The sequence below is a fragment of the Pituophis catenifer genome, unplaced genomic scaffold (genome assembly GCF_029215685.1).
Source record: "Pituophis catenifer annectens isolate HBS135680 unplaced genomic scaffold, rPitCat1.0.hap2 SCAF_1, whole genome shotgun sequence".
Classification (NCBI taxonomy): domain Eukaryota; kingdom Metazoa; phylum Chordata; class Lepidosauria; order Squamata; family Colubridae; genus Pituophis; species Pituophis catenifer.
Window position 1 is genome coordinate 332542067 of NW_027256881.1, and position 19095 is coordinate 332561161.

The 19095-nt window shown below is 43.5% G+C and overlaps 1 protein-coding gene across 1 annotated transcript in view; it reads right to left on the minus strand.

The window, feature by feature from the left end:
- Positions 1-19095, minus strand: part of ELL (elongation factor for RNA polymerase II) — a 55546-nt gene that overhangs the window by 6300 nt on the left and 30151 nt on the right. Inside the window, exons 3-9 of the mRNA XM_070943565.1 lie at positions 15722-15843; positions 15257-15420; positions 11505-11758; positions 9466-9590; positions 4650-4746; positions 2833-3301; positions 363-429 (exon numbers count right to left, since the gene is read on the minus strand). Of these exons, the coding sequence (XP_070799666.1) occupies positions 363-429; positions 2833-3301; positions 4650-4746; positions 9466-9590; positions 11505-11758; positions 15257-15420; positions 15722-15843 (1298 nt within the window). The remainder of the gene's footprint in view (positions 1-362; positions 430-2832; positions 3302-4649; positions 4747-9465; positions 9591-11504; positions 11759-15256; positions 15421-15721; positions 15844-19095) is intronic.

Here is a 19095-nt window from a genome sequence, read left to right on the forward strand (position 1 = left end):
CAGTGCATGCTAGTTGCCAAGCACCTGAATTTTGATCACATGACTACAAGGGACCCTGAAACAATTGTGTGCAATGACTGGATGTAAGTCACTTTTTTCAGTGCTGCTGCAACATCCAATGGTTGCTAAACGAACGGTTTTAAGTCAAAGACTCCTTCTCTCTGGAAGAGATATTTCTGAATTTGTTCAAGCATGGCACCTCATGGCTTATAATGAAAGCACCCCTATCTTTTTTCCCCAGGTTTCTGCATGCTGAAAAATACTTTTGCTGCTTGAATGAGATACGAGTGCTCCTACAAGTTCTGATGCAGCAGCCCCTCTTTTACTGTTCTGTGCAATGGCACTGGTCCTTCCACACTTACAGCAAGTAGTCTGGCCTGCCTGAAGTAGAAGATGGAACACTGGAGCTATTGCACGTCCTGTTTAAACCTGGAAAAAAGGAGAAAGGAAGAAAGAAAGTCACAGGACCGTTGACATTCTCGGACCGATGCTCTAAAAATCGCCCTCAAAAGCTTTAAAACAGCTTCACAAGGTTTAATGACATGGTGTGTGCAAATTTGACAGAAATTCATGAAGACTGGGAGTCTCTAAGATAAGCTAAAATAGTCCCCCTTGGAAAAAAAAACACTGTTAATAATTGTAAATAAAGGTGGATAAAAATATTTGTGGATCAACAAGAAGTATCCGTTCATGCAAGGGTGGGAATCTGAAAAAACAGAGCTCAAGGATGGCTGCCAGACTGGATAGGGCCACTTTTGAATGCCATTCGGTAATTATTCAGGGATGTTGTGCAGGAAAAAAATTAATTCAGATACTCATGGCTCATTAAAAAAAAGGGGAAGTTTAGTATTAGTACTTCCTCAAATGGGGGTGCCCAACCTTGGCAACTTTAAGACCTGTGGATTTCAATTCCCAGAATTCCCCAGTCAGCAAAACTGGCTGAGGAATTCTAGGAGATGAAGTCCACAAGTCTTAAAGTTGCCGAAGTTGGGCACCCCTGACCTACAAAATCCTGAGTGAGCATTCACTCTAAAATTCCATTTTTAGTTCAGACATGGAACAACAAAAAATATATTAAAGATCAGAAAGGTTGATCACAACTCCAGGCTGTAGTTTACAATAGTTAAAGACAGGGGTCTCCAACCTTGGCAACTTTAAAACTTGTGGACTTAAAACTCCCAGAATTCAAAGCAAAGCTGGCTGAGGAGCTCTGGGAGTTCAAGTCCACAAGTCCACAAGGTTGGAGACCCCTGGTTTAAGATATCAAGGGATTTACATTTATTCCATTTGTTCCTGGAGCACAGGAGATCCTAGGTTTTATCACATTTGCTAGAATAACTCAGCAGTTATCCCTGGAGGAATCAGAAACTGTTATGAAGCCTCTGATTCAAATAGATATGCCATTCCAGCATAACGCAACTTTATATTATCAAAATTAAATATAAAAATGAGTAGTTAGTTAGACTATTTATAATGCTGATTGTCTCTTGTGGATCCAGTGAGGCTGGGTCCATAAAAACATGGTCACTTTTAGGAATAAAATTGGAGATTTAAGACTGAAAGGTGACCTGGTTATAGACTTTATAAAAGGCCAATTAAACAAGATTACTCCATGCTACGACAATGGATATCCATATCCTGGGTATTTTTAAAATAAAAAATGAACAATTTTTCTATTCCACCTGAGATGCATGGTAAAATTGTTAAATGAGACTTTTCGACAGGATTTTCAACAACTCTCTGCTTACTCACCTAACGAGTCTATTCAGATTAGGTAAAGAAATGAAACCACTCTGGAGGAGTTTTATGGGGTCCCTTAACAAACCCAATCAAACTGAAGAAGCTACTTGCATAAGCAGGGAAACATTTCAAATAAAAAAAGAAAAGAAGTCCAGTTACCATGATTCAACTTCCAGACAATTCTACCTGGAGGACTGAGAATCTTCCTTGACATCAAGATTCAAACCTCTTCCCCTTCCTTATATACTTTTTGCGGTACTCGCAGTTTGAAAACGATATCCACTCAACTCGAGTGCTTGTCCATTTTGCAACTTTTAGATTGCTTCGCAGTAAAAGGAACAAAGCTACTACAGTTGCTTAGCAGGATGTAAAAGAGAAGCTGGGATTACAATTCCTCACTTCCCAGGCTATCAAAGAATGATTCTGGAGGGTCAAAATGCTTACACTGAGAACGGCAGAGCCCCCAACAGCCTGCTGTGTGCGAGAATTTAAGCCAAACACCAACGAAGTGAAGCAGCTTACATGGCAGCAGAACTAACATAACCAATCACAAATTGATATTCTATTAGTCTACAGGCATGACCACAAAAGAAACTGCTTTCCGATTGGCCAGTCAACTGATTTATCGCCCTTTGTCTCATCTCTACAGGTTTGCAGGAGCCTAGAGAAGCATATTTCAATGTCTAGAGAAGCATATTTCTCACTAGCTGTTCCTTTTATTTGTGGTACCATGGGTTGAATTTGGAATGCTTTATACTCAAACCAAGATCGCTGCCATTCTGCAATTATATTTTTATGAGCCAATACTCCCCATCTTTCCCCTCGGTATATTTGCTTAGGATCAAACTGTAGATATACAGGTATCGGGTATCTATATTGTTGGGGCATCCTGTCTTAACCTAAACATGTCTTTTCCTGGGATTGCACAGCTGCTGCCTGATCAGAGAGGAAGATGTAGCTGTTTTAAAGAGCTGTAGACAAGATGCCACAGAAGCTCCCTCTCCCTCTCCCATGGGTTGCAAAGTCCCTTGTTGCCTTTGAATCTGACACACCACCAAATCTGTCCGTTCCCTTACTGGGCCCCATCCTCACCTGCACTGTCTTGTGAGGGGCTCATTTTGGAGCCACCCTTCTTTAGTTCACAGTTTGGCTTCTCATGGACCTGTTGCTGCTCCTCCTTCCTTTCTCGCTCCTTATGTTTCTTCTTCCTGGATTTTGAGTGCACCACACAATTGTGTTTGCTCGTCTGGGCAGGGTCTGCTGCCGACCGGCTTGCTGTCCGCCTCTCAGCCGGCTCCACCATCTCAAAGTCTTTGCCGTTATGGTTTAAATCGTTGCTGACATCAGCAAGCGGGTCATGAGGCCTAGGTAGCTCCAGAGTGGGCAAAAGAGAGCTAGAGCTGACTGAATCAGCCGCCACCATTGCGGGCAAAGAGGTCTCCTTCCCGTTGGCAGAGTTGAGTTTGCCATTGAAAGTGGGCTGAGTCCTTTGGGCACAGTGAGAGATCCTTGGCTTTTTGTTGGCGAGGGGGTCAATAAAGTCCAGGGGCTGGGGTCGCTTCTAAGGAAAGGAAACAAGATTAACAATGAAAACAATGTTTCAAAAGCATACAAATTAAGAACTGGATTTATCTGAGAATAAAAAATATCGACTGCCACTAGGGGGCAACGCAAGACCACTTTTGTGTTCATTTTGGCTTTTACTGATTTTTCCTAACCAAAACCAGTAAGTGTCAATAATATTGCTATTCTGGTTTTATAGTGCTTTCCCTCTGTCCATAGACTTTTCCTGCCCAAGACATTCTACAGATGTTTCTCCTTTGACATTTGGGCAAGTTTGTAACATATGGACTATTCAGCATATACTTCTGTGTAAATGTGTTTAAAGCAGTGTTTTTCAAACTTGGCAACTTTTAAGGTGTGTGTGGACTTCGACTCCCAGAATTCTGTCTGGCTACGGAATTCTGGGAGTTGAAGGCCATTCATCTGAAACTTGGCATGTTTGAAAAACGCTGGATGTAAATTTAAAACAGGGATGTTGAAACAGAAACAAAAACTAGAACTGAAGAAGCTTCTTGGAAGAACAGCAAAACATTTTCAAGGGGTAAAAAAATCCCCCCAGAAAGTCCAGTTGCCTTTTGGAAAGCACCTTTGAGACAACCATGACCTGGCTGAGTGAGAATCTCTATAGACGATCAGGGATGTTGAAAGCTCCACTTTCCTAGATGAAAGTGCTCGACCCTTTAGCCAAGTCCTACTAGTCTGACCACAACAGCTTTCAGTGTCAGTCACGGAAACTTTTCTGAAACTCAAGATCTCTCCAGAACCTTTCTAAAGACTGAGCTTGGGGTTGTTTTTTTTGTTTTTTTAGGGGTGGGTGGGAGATCATCCTCCCCCACCAATCCCTCCTGCAAAGAAGAAGCAGAAATCTCATGGAACATAGAGGCAAAGCCTTTAATTCAACTCTTGCCGTTAAAAAGGGTGGAGTAGCTTGGTGGTTGTGGAAGGGGGCAGCCTTATTTCCCACCCAGGAGGGACGGGGCCAGTGAGTAGCTCCCCTGCAGCTTCCAGCTGGAGAGGAAGCCGGAACTCATCTGTGGGAAGCCAGGAATCACCAGAGTTATGAAGGCCTGCTTACAAACCACCTTTTGACAGTATGAGAGGTAAGAGGAAGGCAGAGATGGAGTAACAGTTGCAGCACACCAAGCCCAGCCAGCATGGGCTTTCCATGGGCTTGGAAAGCCCCTTTGCACAACTGAGCGACACTTTCACTAGAATAAGTGTGTGTGTATAAGACACACATTGTATTTGTGTATCACTAAACTCTGGAACAGCCTGATCAATTTGAAAATGTTCATCCGCCTTGTATCCTGGATCTAATATGGAAGCCGTGAGAGTTTCCCACCTACCTGGGGAGGGGAGGAGGAAACGTGTGCGGTGTCCCTTGGAGGACTGGGAGCGGAATTCTCAGGGACGCAGCTGGGATTCTGTGGCTGGTAGAGTTTCCTGGGAAAAGAACAGTCCAATATTGGCTCTCAAGCAAAGCATCAATGACCGAAGCCATTGAGCCAAGAGCCAAGTTAAAACATTCTGGATCAAAGTGCCAAACATTTTTTTTAAAACATCAATTTAATGGTGGAAGGCATTTATTACATATCTATCTATTTATGACCAAAACTCTTTTGTGTTTATCTGCTTGTCCCCTCAGGTTAGTCCAAACAATACATTTTACACCAACAGCAATTTTTGACTCAAGCAACCTAAAATCTGCTAACTTAAAGAATGGGTAAAAATCCATGGCCCATTACTCCTGTGGGATTGTTATTTCCATGATGCTCAGAGTTTTAGTCGGAAAGTTGTGGGCATTGCGGCATCCCCACAGTTGCGGGATTGTGATTTCTGATGCTCGCCAGCTTCCCACAAAATCAATGGGGAAGCTGGCAGGAAGTTGAAAGTTGTTTCCATTCCCACTGCTTTCTTGCCTTTCTGTGGTCCATCTCTTTATCAGTTTAAGTAAGTAAATATTGACTTATTATTGAATGAGTTCATTTGCCACTACAATTATTTTTCTATTTATGATATTATTACTTCGTTATTATTATTACATTGTTGTTTTGTATGTACACTGAGAGCTTATGCACCGGAGACAAATTCCTTGTGTGTCTAATCACTCTTGACCAGTATAGTGTAATGTAGGGCAGTGTTGTGTAGTGTTGTGTCATGTAGTCTAGTGTAGCATGTATTGTATTGTATTGTACTCCTATTCCATTGTACAAACTCTTCTTAGATATCATGGGCGCATCCAGCATTGAAATAAAAAAATATGGTCAGCCTAACTTTAATGTTTATTCTGATCACATCAGACTGTACTACCTTTCTCTCAAAGGATGACCCATTCAAGGACTGTCTAAAGGTAAAGGATCCCCTCGCACATATGTGCTAGTTGCTCCCGACTTTAGGGGGCGGTGCTCATCTCCGTTTCAAAGCCGAAGAGCCAGCGCTGTCCGAAGACGTCTCCGTGGTCATCTGGCCAGCATGACTAATCGCCAAAGGCGCACAGAACGCTGTTACCTTCCCACCAAAGGTGGTCCCTATTTTTCTACTTGCATTTTTTTATGTGCTTTCGAACTGCTAGGTTGGCAGAAACTGGGACAAGTAATGGGAGCTCACCCCATTACGTGCCACTAGGGATTCGAACCGCTGAACTGCCAACCTTTCGATTGACAAGCTCAGCGTCTTAGCCACTGAGCCACCGTGTCCCCTTAAGGACTGTCTAGTGAAGTTTAAATTTTAGGCTGACCATATTTTTTTTACCCCAATGCTGGATGGTTTTTCCTGACCAGAAAGCAGCAAAGGCAATCATTTTGAAGTATAGAAAGGCTTTTTCAGCAACTGCAAAAAAAGACAAAGGTAAGTGTTCACCTGGCCAGACTCTGAGAGTTCCCCACTTCCAGTGCTGTACAAGGACATGTGCTGGTGTGCATGCATGCACATGTGTGCATAGGAAACTCACACAAGTGCTGCTCTTCCTCACTGCTAATTAAGCAAGAGATGGCTCAATTTCCCCCTAGTGTCACGTCTTCTGTTTCTATTACCATGTTTTTCATTTGATTTTCCCCCATTTTCTTTTTCTTTTTTCTTTGCTAAGGCAAACAAGAACTCTCTTTCCTTTTTCCTGTCCTGTTTGAACAGTTTCCACAGTTTGTAAACCCAACTGGCTCGGAGAAGAGACGCTGTTGGTTTAACAAGAATCTGAACGTCCAGAAGTTTTCTTTGGCAAACGAAGGGGATTGATGGGCACTGAAACCCAACTACTGAATTATAATTAAATGGAAAATTACAAATTATACACAGGCTGCATAGAATTAGGCCATTGGGGTGGAACAGTTGTATCAACTCAAGCCCTCCAGGGGAAAAGGAGGTGGTGACTTTTATGCCCCTTCCTTCTCGTATTTATTTTTTTGGCCTGTGGATAAGCAGTAACCTAAAAATAGAGCGTGGAACGGATGGAGCCGCCTGGGCAAACAAAAACGAACCAAAAGAAGCCCAGAAGGCGACAAAGCATATTCCAGTTATTACAATCTCATTCTGTGTTTTGTCCCAAGAAAAAGCAATGGGACAAGTTTTGCAAAACTGGTCAACTTCTTTTATTCTGATTTTTGATCCATTTTGCTTGCCCCTAAGAGATGCCGCGTAACTGAGTGAGCTCCCGTTACTTGTCCCAGCTTCTGCCAACCTAGCAGTTCGAAAGCACGTAAAAAATGCAAGTAGAAAAATAGGGGCCACCTTTGGCGGGAAGGTAACAGCGTTCCGTGCGCCTTTGGCATTTAGTTATGTCGGCCACATGATCATGGAGACATCTTCAGGCAGCGCTGGCTCTTCAGCTTTGAAATGGAGATGAGCACTGCCCCCTAGAGTCAGGAACGACTAGCACATATGTGCGAGGGGAACCTTTACCTTTACAAGAAATGGGCTGTAATTCTCCCATTTCTCCAAAACTGAAAATCATAATTTATCACTTCCCAAGGATCCAGCAATTTCATGCAGACTTTAGCCATAGGTTTCTAAGCTTATTTTCCCAGAGATCTGGAATAGTCTTTCTCAACCAGCTGCTGAGCTTGAGAAATACTGATCTAGAGCACAATGAAGATGACTGAGGAATAAGGAATGTTGTGGAACGATTCCTAGAATTCTTAAGTCAGCACGATCTGTTAAGGGATACTTGGAAATACAGTTTAACAACAGGTTCTTGAGCTTAATCTCTGTCAATCTCAACTCTGGGCTAAATTCAAACTGAGGTTTTAAAGTGGTATTTCTCCACCCTGGCAAAGTTGAGGATTTGTGAATTTCAATTCCCAGCATGCTGGCTAGGGAAGTCCACCAATTAAAATCTACACATCTTCAAGCTGCCAAGATCAAGAAACACTGTTCTAAAGCCTTACAGGTAGTCCTTGATTCATAATTGTAATTGAACCTGGAATTACCATAGTAAATCGTGTCTTTTAAGTGGATCGCCACATGACCAAGCCCTATCATTAAGCAAACACAGTGGTCATTAAGCAAATCAATTACCCAATGGATTTTTTTTTGCCAGAAGACAGAGATAGACAGCAGAAAAGGGGAAAAAAAAAAACCCATCAAAAATTATGGTCTCATGATCGCAGGATGCTGCAAAGAGCCATAAAAGTGAGCCAGCTGCCAAACACCCAAAATGGGATCATGTGATTGCAGGTGTGTGTGTGTGTGTGTGTGTGTGTGTGTGTGTGTGCATCTGGCCATCAGAACTTCGAAAATGGACAAGTACCTTTTGGAGGGGGTCTGTCATAATTTTGAATGGTTGCTGAGTGGCCAGTCTTAAGTCAAGGATTACCTATATATGTTGTATTCCACAGCAGAGCAATCTGCAGCTTCCAGGAAGGGCCAAATGTACTCTTAGTTGGGATGGGAAATCTGCGCGTTTCCAGATATTGTAAAATTGAGCAGCTCAAGCCAGGATGGCCAACTAAGGATGATATGATCTGGAGTTACCATCCCACAACTCCATCAAAAACAACGGCAAGAGTAAAGGCACAGCAAACTTGGCTTTTGTGACTTCCGCTCTTTTAAAATGGTTGCTCCCCTGAAGAATATGCTTCCACTGCCGTCCATAAAGGCAACTTGCAAAAAAGTGGCTGGAGTGGAGGCAGCATGAACCACAGAACAGAGATGAGCCTCCCTAAGATGTTAACTTTGTGAAAGGGAAAAATATTTGTCATTTTTGTTACTCTGATAGGGAATAAGAAACTCCTGTCGGTCTCCAACAGGAGATCTCAATCATCCTTCTGTCCGTACTTGCCAGAGAATATTCTGCAAAAGCAGATCCCGAGACAAAACAAAAAACAAAAAAGAACCCAGCCACTTCCAAATGAGGAAACTTATCAATGACTGGGGGTGGGGGAAGGAAGTCGCCTGTTAGTGACCACTGGATCAGTAGCATACTTCTTGTTTCTGCTCAGCCAGTGAAATCAAGCAGGGTGTGTACATTCTGGATTCCATTGATTAAAGTGTCAGGAAGTGCCCATTCTGTTGCAATGCCTGCCTTCCAGAGGGATGTTACCCAAGAGATTTCTGCAAGCTCCCATCCTTATGATGTCCAGGAAATCTAAAAATCTGGTTGTTCTCCTGGGCCAGGGGTGTCAAACTGGATTTCTTTGAGGGCCAGATCAGCATTGTTGTTCTCCTCCATGGGCCAGACCGGGGTAGGGTGGAGGGGAGGAGAGACAGGACGGATGGCAGACGGGCCCCATGCCCCATTTTTTGCCTGGATGGCCTCCTGCAGCACTCTGTCGGTCAAAACAGGGCACAGGGGAGGCCACACGCAGCCCCTCCCCCGTGCCCTGTTTTCGCACCGCAGGCCAATCCTTTGGCTATTTCCAGGCCAGCCTTGAGTTTGACACCCCTGTCCTAGGCCTTGGAACAAGGTGAGTGTGCAGCCTCCATTTATTTGGTTGGGCTTATGGATGGGGTGTTTTGCTCCTTCGACTGGCCGTGATCTCTTTTTTATATGTATTTTTTTTTTTTTTTGTGATCTGTAAGCCACTCCAGAGTCCTCAAGGAATGAGAGACGCAAACAAATAAACCAATAGACAAATCAACCTTACATAAATTCTAACACCTCATATTGAAGTACAGTTAAACACGTCAACGGATTGGTGCCGATTCTGAAAGAGCCCCTGGAGCCCCTACCGGTAAAGGGTCCTCTTCAGCAGCTGTTGGTCTCCTTCTGAGTAGCCGGGCCAGTCTTTCTGCACTTCTTTGTAAAGATAATCTTTCAGGGTGCACGTGCTGTCTTTGGCATTCACATTCGCAACCTGTGGGACGGGGGAAGGGGAGGAGTTAAAATGCGCTGGATGGGAGCCAGAGAGGCCCAGTATAATTGCAGCCTTCAGACAAGCATTTAATTGCACCAGGGCAGCATGAAAACCCCACATCGGTGGGGTTCTTTTTGCCTTTTGCCAAGCCATCCGTTAAGAGCAGGATTCAGCATTTAAAAAAAAAAAGGGCTTTGCTTATGAGCCTGAAAAAGTTTTAGCTCTCATGAAGGAGGAACAGAAGTCTAACTCTGCATTTCCTGTCTGCCTGGAGAAAGAACACAAGATTTTAAGAACTTTTAACAACAAGATTCCAATTTTGAGGAAAAAACCTCTGTAATTTATTCTGCTCCTTGAATGATCTTTTACTAAGGGGAGAGAGTGAATATCAACCGTGTTAAGGACAAAGAAGCAAGGCTATAAATATACTTGGATTGTCCCACTTCTCCAGTTTACAGGTAGTCCTCAAGTTATGACAGTAATGGAACTTGCCCATTATGGTAGTAAAATGAGTCAATCATGCGACTGACCCAATTTAACTACCTTTTTCTTGTGGCAGTCATAAAAAGAATGTCACGGTTAAGCAAACACCATGGTCTCTAAGTGAACCCATTGTTTTTATTTCAACGTTTTTATTTCAACAAGCCGGCCTGGCCTGAATAGGTTTTAGGGGCTAGTTTTTTAATTGTATTGCTAGGGGTTTTAAATTGGGGCGGCCGTTTAATTTAATTTATTTTTAATTATTTTAATTTTTATATTGTATGTTATTTTAATTCTCGGCTGTTCACCGCCCTGAGTCCCTTCGGGGAGAAGGGCGGGATATAAAATAAATAAATAAATAGATAGATAGATAGATAGATAGATAGATAGATAGATAGATAGATTGATTGATTGATTGATTGTTTGCTATAGTACAATTTGGCCAAAAACTGGAAGTGCTAGCAAAACCATTGTAAAATATGGTCATGTGACCACGGGACACAGCATACGGCCATAAATGTGGCTATGCTGCCAAGTGCCCAAAGACTCCCGATAGTCAAAACTATGGATCTGAATTGTAAGTCCCCCTTTTCCAGTCTATCATAACTCTGAACAGTTACTAAGTGACTGGTCGTAAGTTAAGTAAGTTACCTGTACAGTACATGATTTCTTATGTTTTCTAAAACATTTAGTACAATATTAAGTACCCCAACAAAAGCCAACAATGAACAAGGCATGAGGCAGTGGCCTTTCCCTACGGGGGTCGCTCCCTTTAGATCAGGGGTGTCCAACCTTGGCAACTTTAAGACTTGTGGACTTCAACTCTCAGATGGAATTCTGGGAACTGAAGTCCACAGGTCTTAAAAGTTACTGAAGTTGGACATCCCTGATTTAGAACATTTAGCGAACCACCTCCGGTGGTCCTCAATGAAGATCACCGTCAGATTCCGAGCTCTCGGCCCCTGAAAACAGCAAGTCACACGCAGGTCTTGTCGTGAAATGCTTTAACGCGGGCTAGAATCGCGGTTGGCGGGCTAAGCGCTATGCGCTGCCGCCAACCAGCTGATTTTAAAGTGTTGGAACACCCCACCCCTTTCCACTGGGGCTTCTGGACACCGGGAAACGTCAGCCGTGGCTCTCCGCATCTCCATCTGCATGCCTGCTTCCAGCTCTGCCTCTCCTGCTGATCGTCATGATTCACAATCCATGTGCTTTCGCACACTCTTGTTAAGTCCAGTCCTTGTGTCAACAAACCCTCCCGACCGGCAGGGCTTCCCTGTCCTCCCTCGGAGTCCCCCCCACCCCCCTACATACAGCAACCCCGAGATGGCTCATTCGCCGTTTCGGGGCTTGACAATTACTTCATTTCTTCCAACATCTGACCACAAGTACATTTAAGACGTTTTATGACAATACCTGAAAATATCAATTTACCTGCTGCAAGAGGCTGTCCAAGGAATCCTTATCTTGCAGAGAAAGGCCATCTTTTTGCAACCTAAGGAGGAGTTCTGGTTTCTTATAAGGCTTGAGTGCCAGCAAGTGCATCACCCTGTCTCTGAAAGGCCTCTGGGAAACAGCACTGTTGCCCTTCTTGATGGCGCTGGCGAGGTTGACAGGTGTTGGGCGTATCCGTGAGGGAACAGTGTCGGAACCCCCCGGTGCAGGCTTACGCATCTTAACGGTCTTTCCTATGGATTGGGGAAGTTGGGGGAAAGAGGAGAAAACACAGGAGCATGGACCTTTTTAAAAATTCTCTTCAGACAAAGTGAGCCTGGAATTAATATTCATACACTCAGCATACCCAACAAAGCAGAGTTATTGACATCTAAGTCAGGGGTCTCCAACCTTGGCAACTTTAAGACTTGTGGACTTCAACTCCCAGAGTTCCTCAGCCAGCTTTGCTGGCTGAGGAACTCTGGGACTTGAAGTCCACAAGTCTTAAAGTTGCCAAGGTTGGAGACCCCTGATCTAAGTTACTTCTGCAGTTCTTAAGTTTGAGATTCCTTCTTTGAATAATAATAAATTTAATGGGCAGCACTGGGTCAATCTGAACGGTGATGAAGCAAAAAATACAGATTTATCACTATTGCCATGTAAGGATTAGCTCCAAAGACAGGACTTGCAGCCAAACCTGTTGAGGCTTTGTGAGTCATAACCACTTGTTTTATCTCTTGAAAAGGATTAGGAACCGATGAAGCTGTTGTGACAGAAGAGTCACATCCTCTGTCTAAGTGGCCGGGTTTCAAGTCAGCTGAAGTTTCTGAACCGTGTCAAAGGTAGTTCTTCTTAAAAGCAGACATATTGTGCTTTTGCAGCTAATGCAAATGTCACCATGGCCATGAGCCCCGTTCAAAACTCCTTATGGGTCATGCCACCGTAGGCCTTCCCTCTATTACTAAGTACTTCCACAGAGTTCAGCTATCTGTCACGAATGCTTTAATTCTGATTTCTACACACGGCAGGAAGGTCAACTCAGCAGCCAGCCTTTCATCTCTATGATTAATATGATACAGGGCTGCTGGTCCCAATTCAGACACTGGCATATATGCAGCCCCTCTATTTGTAATTATCTATTGATAATTACTGCAGTAAATCTATTGATTTACTGCAGTCTTTTTCTGACTGCAGTAAATAGTGAAGTCTGTTCTTCTATTTCATGCGGGTAAGTCCTCACTTCACAAAGCCTCCTTTAAGATGTTTTCCTCCATTAGGCAAAGATGCAGGACGCTAACACTAGCCTTCCCCAAACTGCAGCCTTTTAGATAGGCTAGATTACAGTTCCCCCAAAGCAACTGCAAAGCATCACAGAATCCTGGAGTTGGAAGGGGCCACTTTTAATTGAAAACAGGAATACAAATTGTAACTTTTTAGATAGGTAGCTGTCTAATCCCCATATAGTCAATTAAGGGGAACCTACCACCTCTGAACTTCTCCCTCTCTCTCTCTGTATGTCTTCAAGTCAGTGTTAACATCTGGCGACTGTAGTTTTCTTGGCAAGATTTTGGAAATGGTTGGCCATTGCCTCTTTCCTAGGGCTCTAAGTATTATGATTGAGCCAAGGTTACCCAGTTGACTTTGTGCCTAAGATAAGACTAGAACTCACAGACTCACTGTTTCTAGTCTGGTGACTTAGCCACTACATCAAACTGGCCCTCTTGTATAACTCTGGATTTCTCTGAGCATTCCAAATTATCAGTACAAGTTATTAGGACCAGCTATCTAGAAACATCTGTATTCTTCTCATTTGCTGCTCATCTTAGCCATGGGAGGAAGGGAGGGAGGCAGGGAGGGAGGGAGAGAGAGAGAGAGAGAGAGAGGGAGAGGGAGAGAGAGAGAGAGAAGCTAGCTCTATTTGCATGCCACAAATTGGGGACAGCTGTCCCAGTTCTGAATTCGAGTGCTTGACCTTCACAGAAATTTCCCCCATATTTTAATTCACATTCAAGATTTCGTATGGGCTTTGAAAGTGTTTCATTAAAAAAAAAGTTCCCTCACACCCTAATTGGGATCCAGATATGACAATGGGATAAAAGCCACATGAAAGGCAAAAATCAAATAAGGGGTAAAAAGAATATTAAGAGTTTTCTAATAAAAAGAGCCTTTTTGCCCCTGTGTATATCGAACCGTAAAAAAAAAAAAAAAAAAGTCAGGAGAAACACAGGCAGTTCAGCAGTCATATCCAGGAAGGCACACCCACGTGAGAGGAGACATCTTCCCAGTCCAACCTTATGATTTAATTTAAGACATGTAAATTTCCTATACACCAGCAAGTCAACCTCCTCCTCAAGCTTCTCTGATAAAGATTTGTCCAGCAAACCCCTTGTGCTTTTCCCAGAAGAACAGACCACACTTCCTTCCTGAATGCTTGACTTTTGGTCTGCTTGAAATGTCTAACTGACTCAGAAAATGATGAGTCAGGGTATCTTGCCAACCACAGCCGATAAACCCCTACAGCTTCTAAGTTCAGATTTGCTGACAATGAGGGGGGAAATACTGGCCAAGTTATAATTTGGGGAAATTTCTCTCTCCTTGGCTCGAAGACAAGGCGGCACCAAAGATCAGAGATGATACATCTAGTGCAGGTGTGTCAAACTCAAGGCCTGAGAGCCGGATCTGGCCCATGGGGTACTTAGATCTAGCCCACGGGGCTGCCCTGGAAACAGCAAAGGACCAGCCCCGGAGCTTCTGCCAGCGAAAACGGAGCTCGGGAGCCCGTTTTCGCTGGCAGAGTGCTCGGGCCATCACAGGCGCCCCCGACAGAAGTGACATCGAGCTGGCCACACCCACCCTGGCCACACCACCCCGGCCTCCCAAGGTCAAACACAACCCTGATGTAGCCCTCAATGAAATCGAGTTTGACACCCCTGATCTAGTGAATGTGCGAAGGGCAGCAAACGCTGTGCTGCTGCCCTCTAGCCACTTTGGGGCTAATCTATCTGATCAGGTGGTTCTCAAAATATTATATTGAGAGACCTTTGTGGAAATGTTCTACATCTGGGATGTCAAACTGGCGTCGTCACGTGAAGTATTGTGACTCCCCCCCCCCCAAACCAGGCGTGGCCAGTGTGTGACACATCCGGGCCGCGAGTTTGATACCCCTGCTCTAGGTGATGAATGGGAAGCTGTGCATGACTCTGACACTTGGTTTTGATGAAAGGAAGAGTGGAATGGTGGTGGGCAAGAAACAGTCCCCTGCGCCAATCTCCTACCAATCTGGATGCCCTCCAAACTGTGTGGACTAATGCAGACATTCTCCAGTCAGCATGGCCATCATGGCGGAGAGTCCTGGTAGGGAGAAAGGCTGATTTAACTGTTTGTGTCTCTGCTATTTGCTACTCAATGCACTTTTCCCTCCTGTTTTTAGAAAAACCAAAGGATGCACGGTGCTGGATGCCTTTAAATCGGTGTTTTTCCAAGCCTGGCAACTTTTAAGATGCGTGGACTTTAACTCCCTGATTTCTAGCTGGCTGGAGAATCGAAGTCCACACTTCTTGAAGTTGCCAAGTTTGAAAAACGCTGCTCTAAACGATCACAAACAGCAAGGATTCTGCAAATGTTATCTTGCACTTGTCTGTAATCTCCAATGCCATTACCGATTAAATGGCTATATATGCAACTTTTCACTCTTTCACCTTCCAGGCGGGTGTTGAATTCACATGTGCAAAGCACAAAAGCCCCAGACTTACCAACATAGCGCCTTCCAGGTTTGATGACAATGGCGCCCCGGCTCCGTGTCTCCTCTTCCACCAGGGCCATGCTCTGCTTTGCCTTCTGGTAGGATTCATCGGTGGCGCAGACCGTGATTTTGTCTTGGATGCTGCCAAGGCAATCCAGCTGAATGTTCCCATTGCTGTATAAAAAAAGGGGGGGAAAGTCAGAAATTAAGCCTTTGTCACAATCTCTCTCGCTCTCATTATATATCCCACTGAAAGTAAATTGTTTTGACCCCAGCCTCTGTGGCCTTCTGGGTTGCCAACCTGTATTATTCTCTAGTTCACTAAGCCCTTTGTTCCAGGGGCCTGCTTGGTACCAGGTCATGCACGATGCACACCACACTCTTTTAAAAGAGGTGGATCAGGCTTTGCATGGGAGAGCGCATAGGCACGTCTACTTCAGGAAGCAGCTCCTGCAAACACAGAGCATTTCCTCACCTGGACACATACTGCTGGATGCAATCAAAACTCCCCTGAGGGCTGTCCTTGCCAATATTAGAGAGATAAAAGGAAAATGTCCGAACTCCTGTTGGGCAGTCTGGTCTCGGTATTGAGATGTGCTGTTTTAGAAGAACAGGAAATATAAATATCTGTCCCGGCAAGAAAGATAAAACAGGTCTGAATTCCAATGAAAGAAAGCACAGCCAATTATGAGGTCTAATTAAATCAAAAGATGGGCGTTAGTAGGGATAGAAGGAAAATCCGGTGCGTCTACCCAGAAAGAGATGCAGCCTTCTTGAAGGACCTAAGAAATGAGAAGGTGGTTTATTCCAGGTGAGATATCCAATCAGCTAAATTAATACTCCAAATTTCAGAGCCTCGGATATAGGAAGAAAAAAATAATAGACAATTTCTATTTTTGTGTGTGTGTGTGTGTGTGTTTTTAGTTTGGGTTTTGCTCATTGCTGTTTACTTTTAAAATGTTTTTCTTGTTTGTTTCTTGTCTGCCTCCCCCCCCTTTTCCTCCCAGGTTGTTATCCCTCCCCCCACATACAGGTATTCCTTGATTTACGATCACAAGTGAGCCCAAAATTTCTGTTATTAAGTGAGACATTTGTTAAGTGGATTTTGCCCCATTTTATGACCTTCCTTGCCACAATTTTGTTAAGTGAATCAGTGCAGTTGTTAAGTGAATCTGGCTTCCCCGTTGACTTTGCTTGTCAGAAGGTTGCAAGAGGGGATCACATGACCCCAGGACACTGCGACCGTCATAAATGTGAGCCAGTTGCCAAGCATCCAAACTCTGATCACGTAACCACGGGGATACTGCAAAGGTTGTAAGTCATAAGTCACTTTTTTCAGTGCCGCTGGAATTTTCAATGGTCACTAAATGAACTATTGTAAATCGAGGATTATTTGTAAGGTTTTATTTTTAATTACAGGTAAAATTTACTTTAAAAATATCTGTAATTCTTTATACAACAGTAATTGTTATATCACTTTCTTTATATATATAAAATATTAAAAAGTATTTTTAATTTTTAAACAACTGCCAACTGTAATATCTTTTAAATCTTGATAAAATTATATTTAAAAAATAACACAAGGGGATAATCAGAAGAAGATGGTAATACTAGAACAAATAAAAGTCAATAAAGAGGAGATGAAATAGGGAGAATAAAGCAGATGGTCAGCAGAGCCTCTCTTAAAGAGAAAAGTGACAATGAAACTACTGGAGACCATGCCAAAGAATCTCTTGGGATGACAAGTTACAAAAACCTAAATCCTTCAAAATCCTTATTCTGTGTTCCTATTTTGGTCTGTGGTAGGTTCATCGAAGGGGCTTCTCCAGATCAATGCAAGGAAAGCTGGTCCACCATGAAATTAACCAAAGGCAAGGGCAGGGAATAAAAATCCTGGGGTTCTATTGAGGCTATAACTCTCGTCTAGAAGCACTTACTGCTTAAATAAAGAAGTGGGGATTAGAAGTGGCTCACTACAATTAATTCCAGAGTGCTAATAAAGCCAGTGGGTTGCATATATGTTCTTGCATCCATGCAGGAGAGAAAAAAGAAATTCTATACACACATGTTCACGGCTGTTTGTTATATGCCCCAATGACACCAAAGCGATGACTTGGAGCTATTTGTGTGATGGGTGACATCATGGACACAGGTGTCATAAATTGCCCCCCTTCTCCCCGCCCCCAGATAACCACGCCAACAGTTACATGTTCCCTCATGAAAACTAAGTAAAGCATTTAAAGCAAATGAATAAAAAGCCCTCCCAGACCCTGATGGAAGGAAAAAAAAAAAAAGGCCTGTCAGGAAACAGCTTTCTGCCTGAAAAAAAAAAATCTACATTTTTTTTTGTTCTAAGTATGAATATGAGCAAAAGCTCCCCGAGTGTTCCGGAAGCATCTCCTCGGCTGCCACCCGTACCTACTAGCGCTTTGGTGCTTTTGCAGAATTTCTTTGACAGATCGAAAGCCACAGGTCCTCTAAGGAAATGCAGTGAAGCGCAAAAAGGGTCACCCTGCACGATTTCCAGTTCCCCCAATTAACATTTTCTGTTACAGGCAAGCCTGTTTCAGGACTAGAGCGCATCTTTGCCACCGGTCCCTGGGAATTATTATTTATGCCAGACGCTCGAGGGCCTCTGGGCCTCTCTGCAGATGCAGCAAACCCTCTGATGGCAGACTGAGGCTGCTGCTGTTTATTCCTCTGGACACCACCTGCCCTTAAAAATAGAAGAGCTGCAGCTGCTGGTTTTGCTCCCTGCAAGCAATTGTTCGAAACAAAGATAACACCACCAAAATCAGAAGATGTATAGTTTCGGCCAAGTATTCCCAAGAATAGAATAACGGCTTTTTTTTTTTTTCTAATGGAAACTAATATCTGGAAACTGAGAAGATTTTCAGAAGCAATGAAAGAATTGTCTTCTATGACATTTATCTAAGACTTTTAACTCGAGTTGAGGCCCCCCAAAATCCATTACCTCCCACAATTCCATTTGTTACTTTCCTGAATTCTTAGATTGGCCTTATGTACTCTCTCAACTTCTTCCATCTGGTGTGCTAGAGTATATAGATTTCTATAAGATAAAAGAATTTTCAAGCATCTAAATGTTTTTTTCATCTAAAAAAACAAAGGCTCAGAAAGGCATTTCTCTATTTAGCATCCGAGTTCAGTTGTAGCCCTGATCATTTGTGAATCTTGACCTTTCAATTGTCTACTCATGAAGTCTGGAAAAGGCCCAAAGGTAGGGGTCTCCAACCTTGGCAACTTCTAAGACTTGTGGACTTCAACTCCCAGAATTCCTCAGCCATGCTGGCTGAAGAATTCTGGGAGTTGAAGTCCATAAGTATTAAAGTTACTAAGGTTGGAGACCCCTGCCCTGAAGGAAGGAGGCATTGAGAAAAGCCAGTTCTACTAGAACTGGCTTAAAAAAACCAACCGTCTGAACCTTTCAAAAGCTTGGAAGATTTACATCTGAAGGACACCCTCAGATATGCAGACTTCAGCTCCCAGAACCCCCAACAATAGCCACGGTGGCTGGGGAATTCTGGCAGTTGTGGCTGACACAACTGGAGGACACCTACACTGACATAACCTATACAATTTTAACTGGAATCAACAAGGCTGTACATGGACGGGGTGATGAACAGTGGCCCAGTAATTATGATAGGTACTGTTATCCCTCAAACTTCCCATAACCAAGGTGACCAAGTTTACCTCTTGCCAGCTCCACTTGAACCCAAGAACAGTAACAAAGAAAACATAGTTAGAGCCAAGCTGGCGCTATGATCTGTTGGATCAGACCAAGGTCCATTATGCTACCTCTTGCAACAGCTAGGAACTACGAACCTGGAA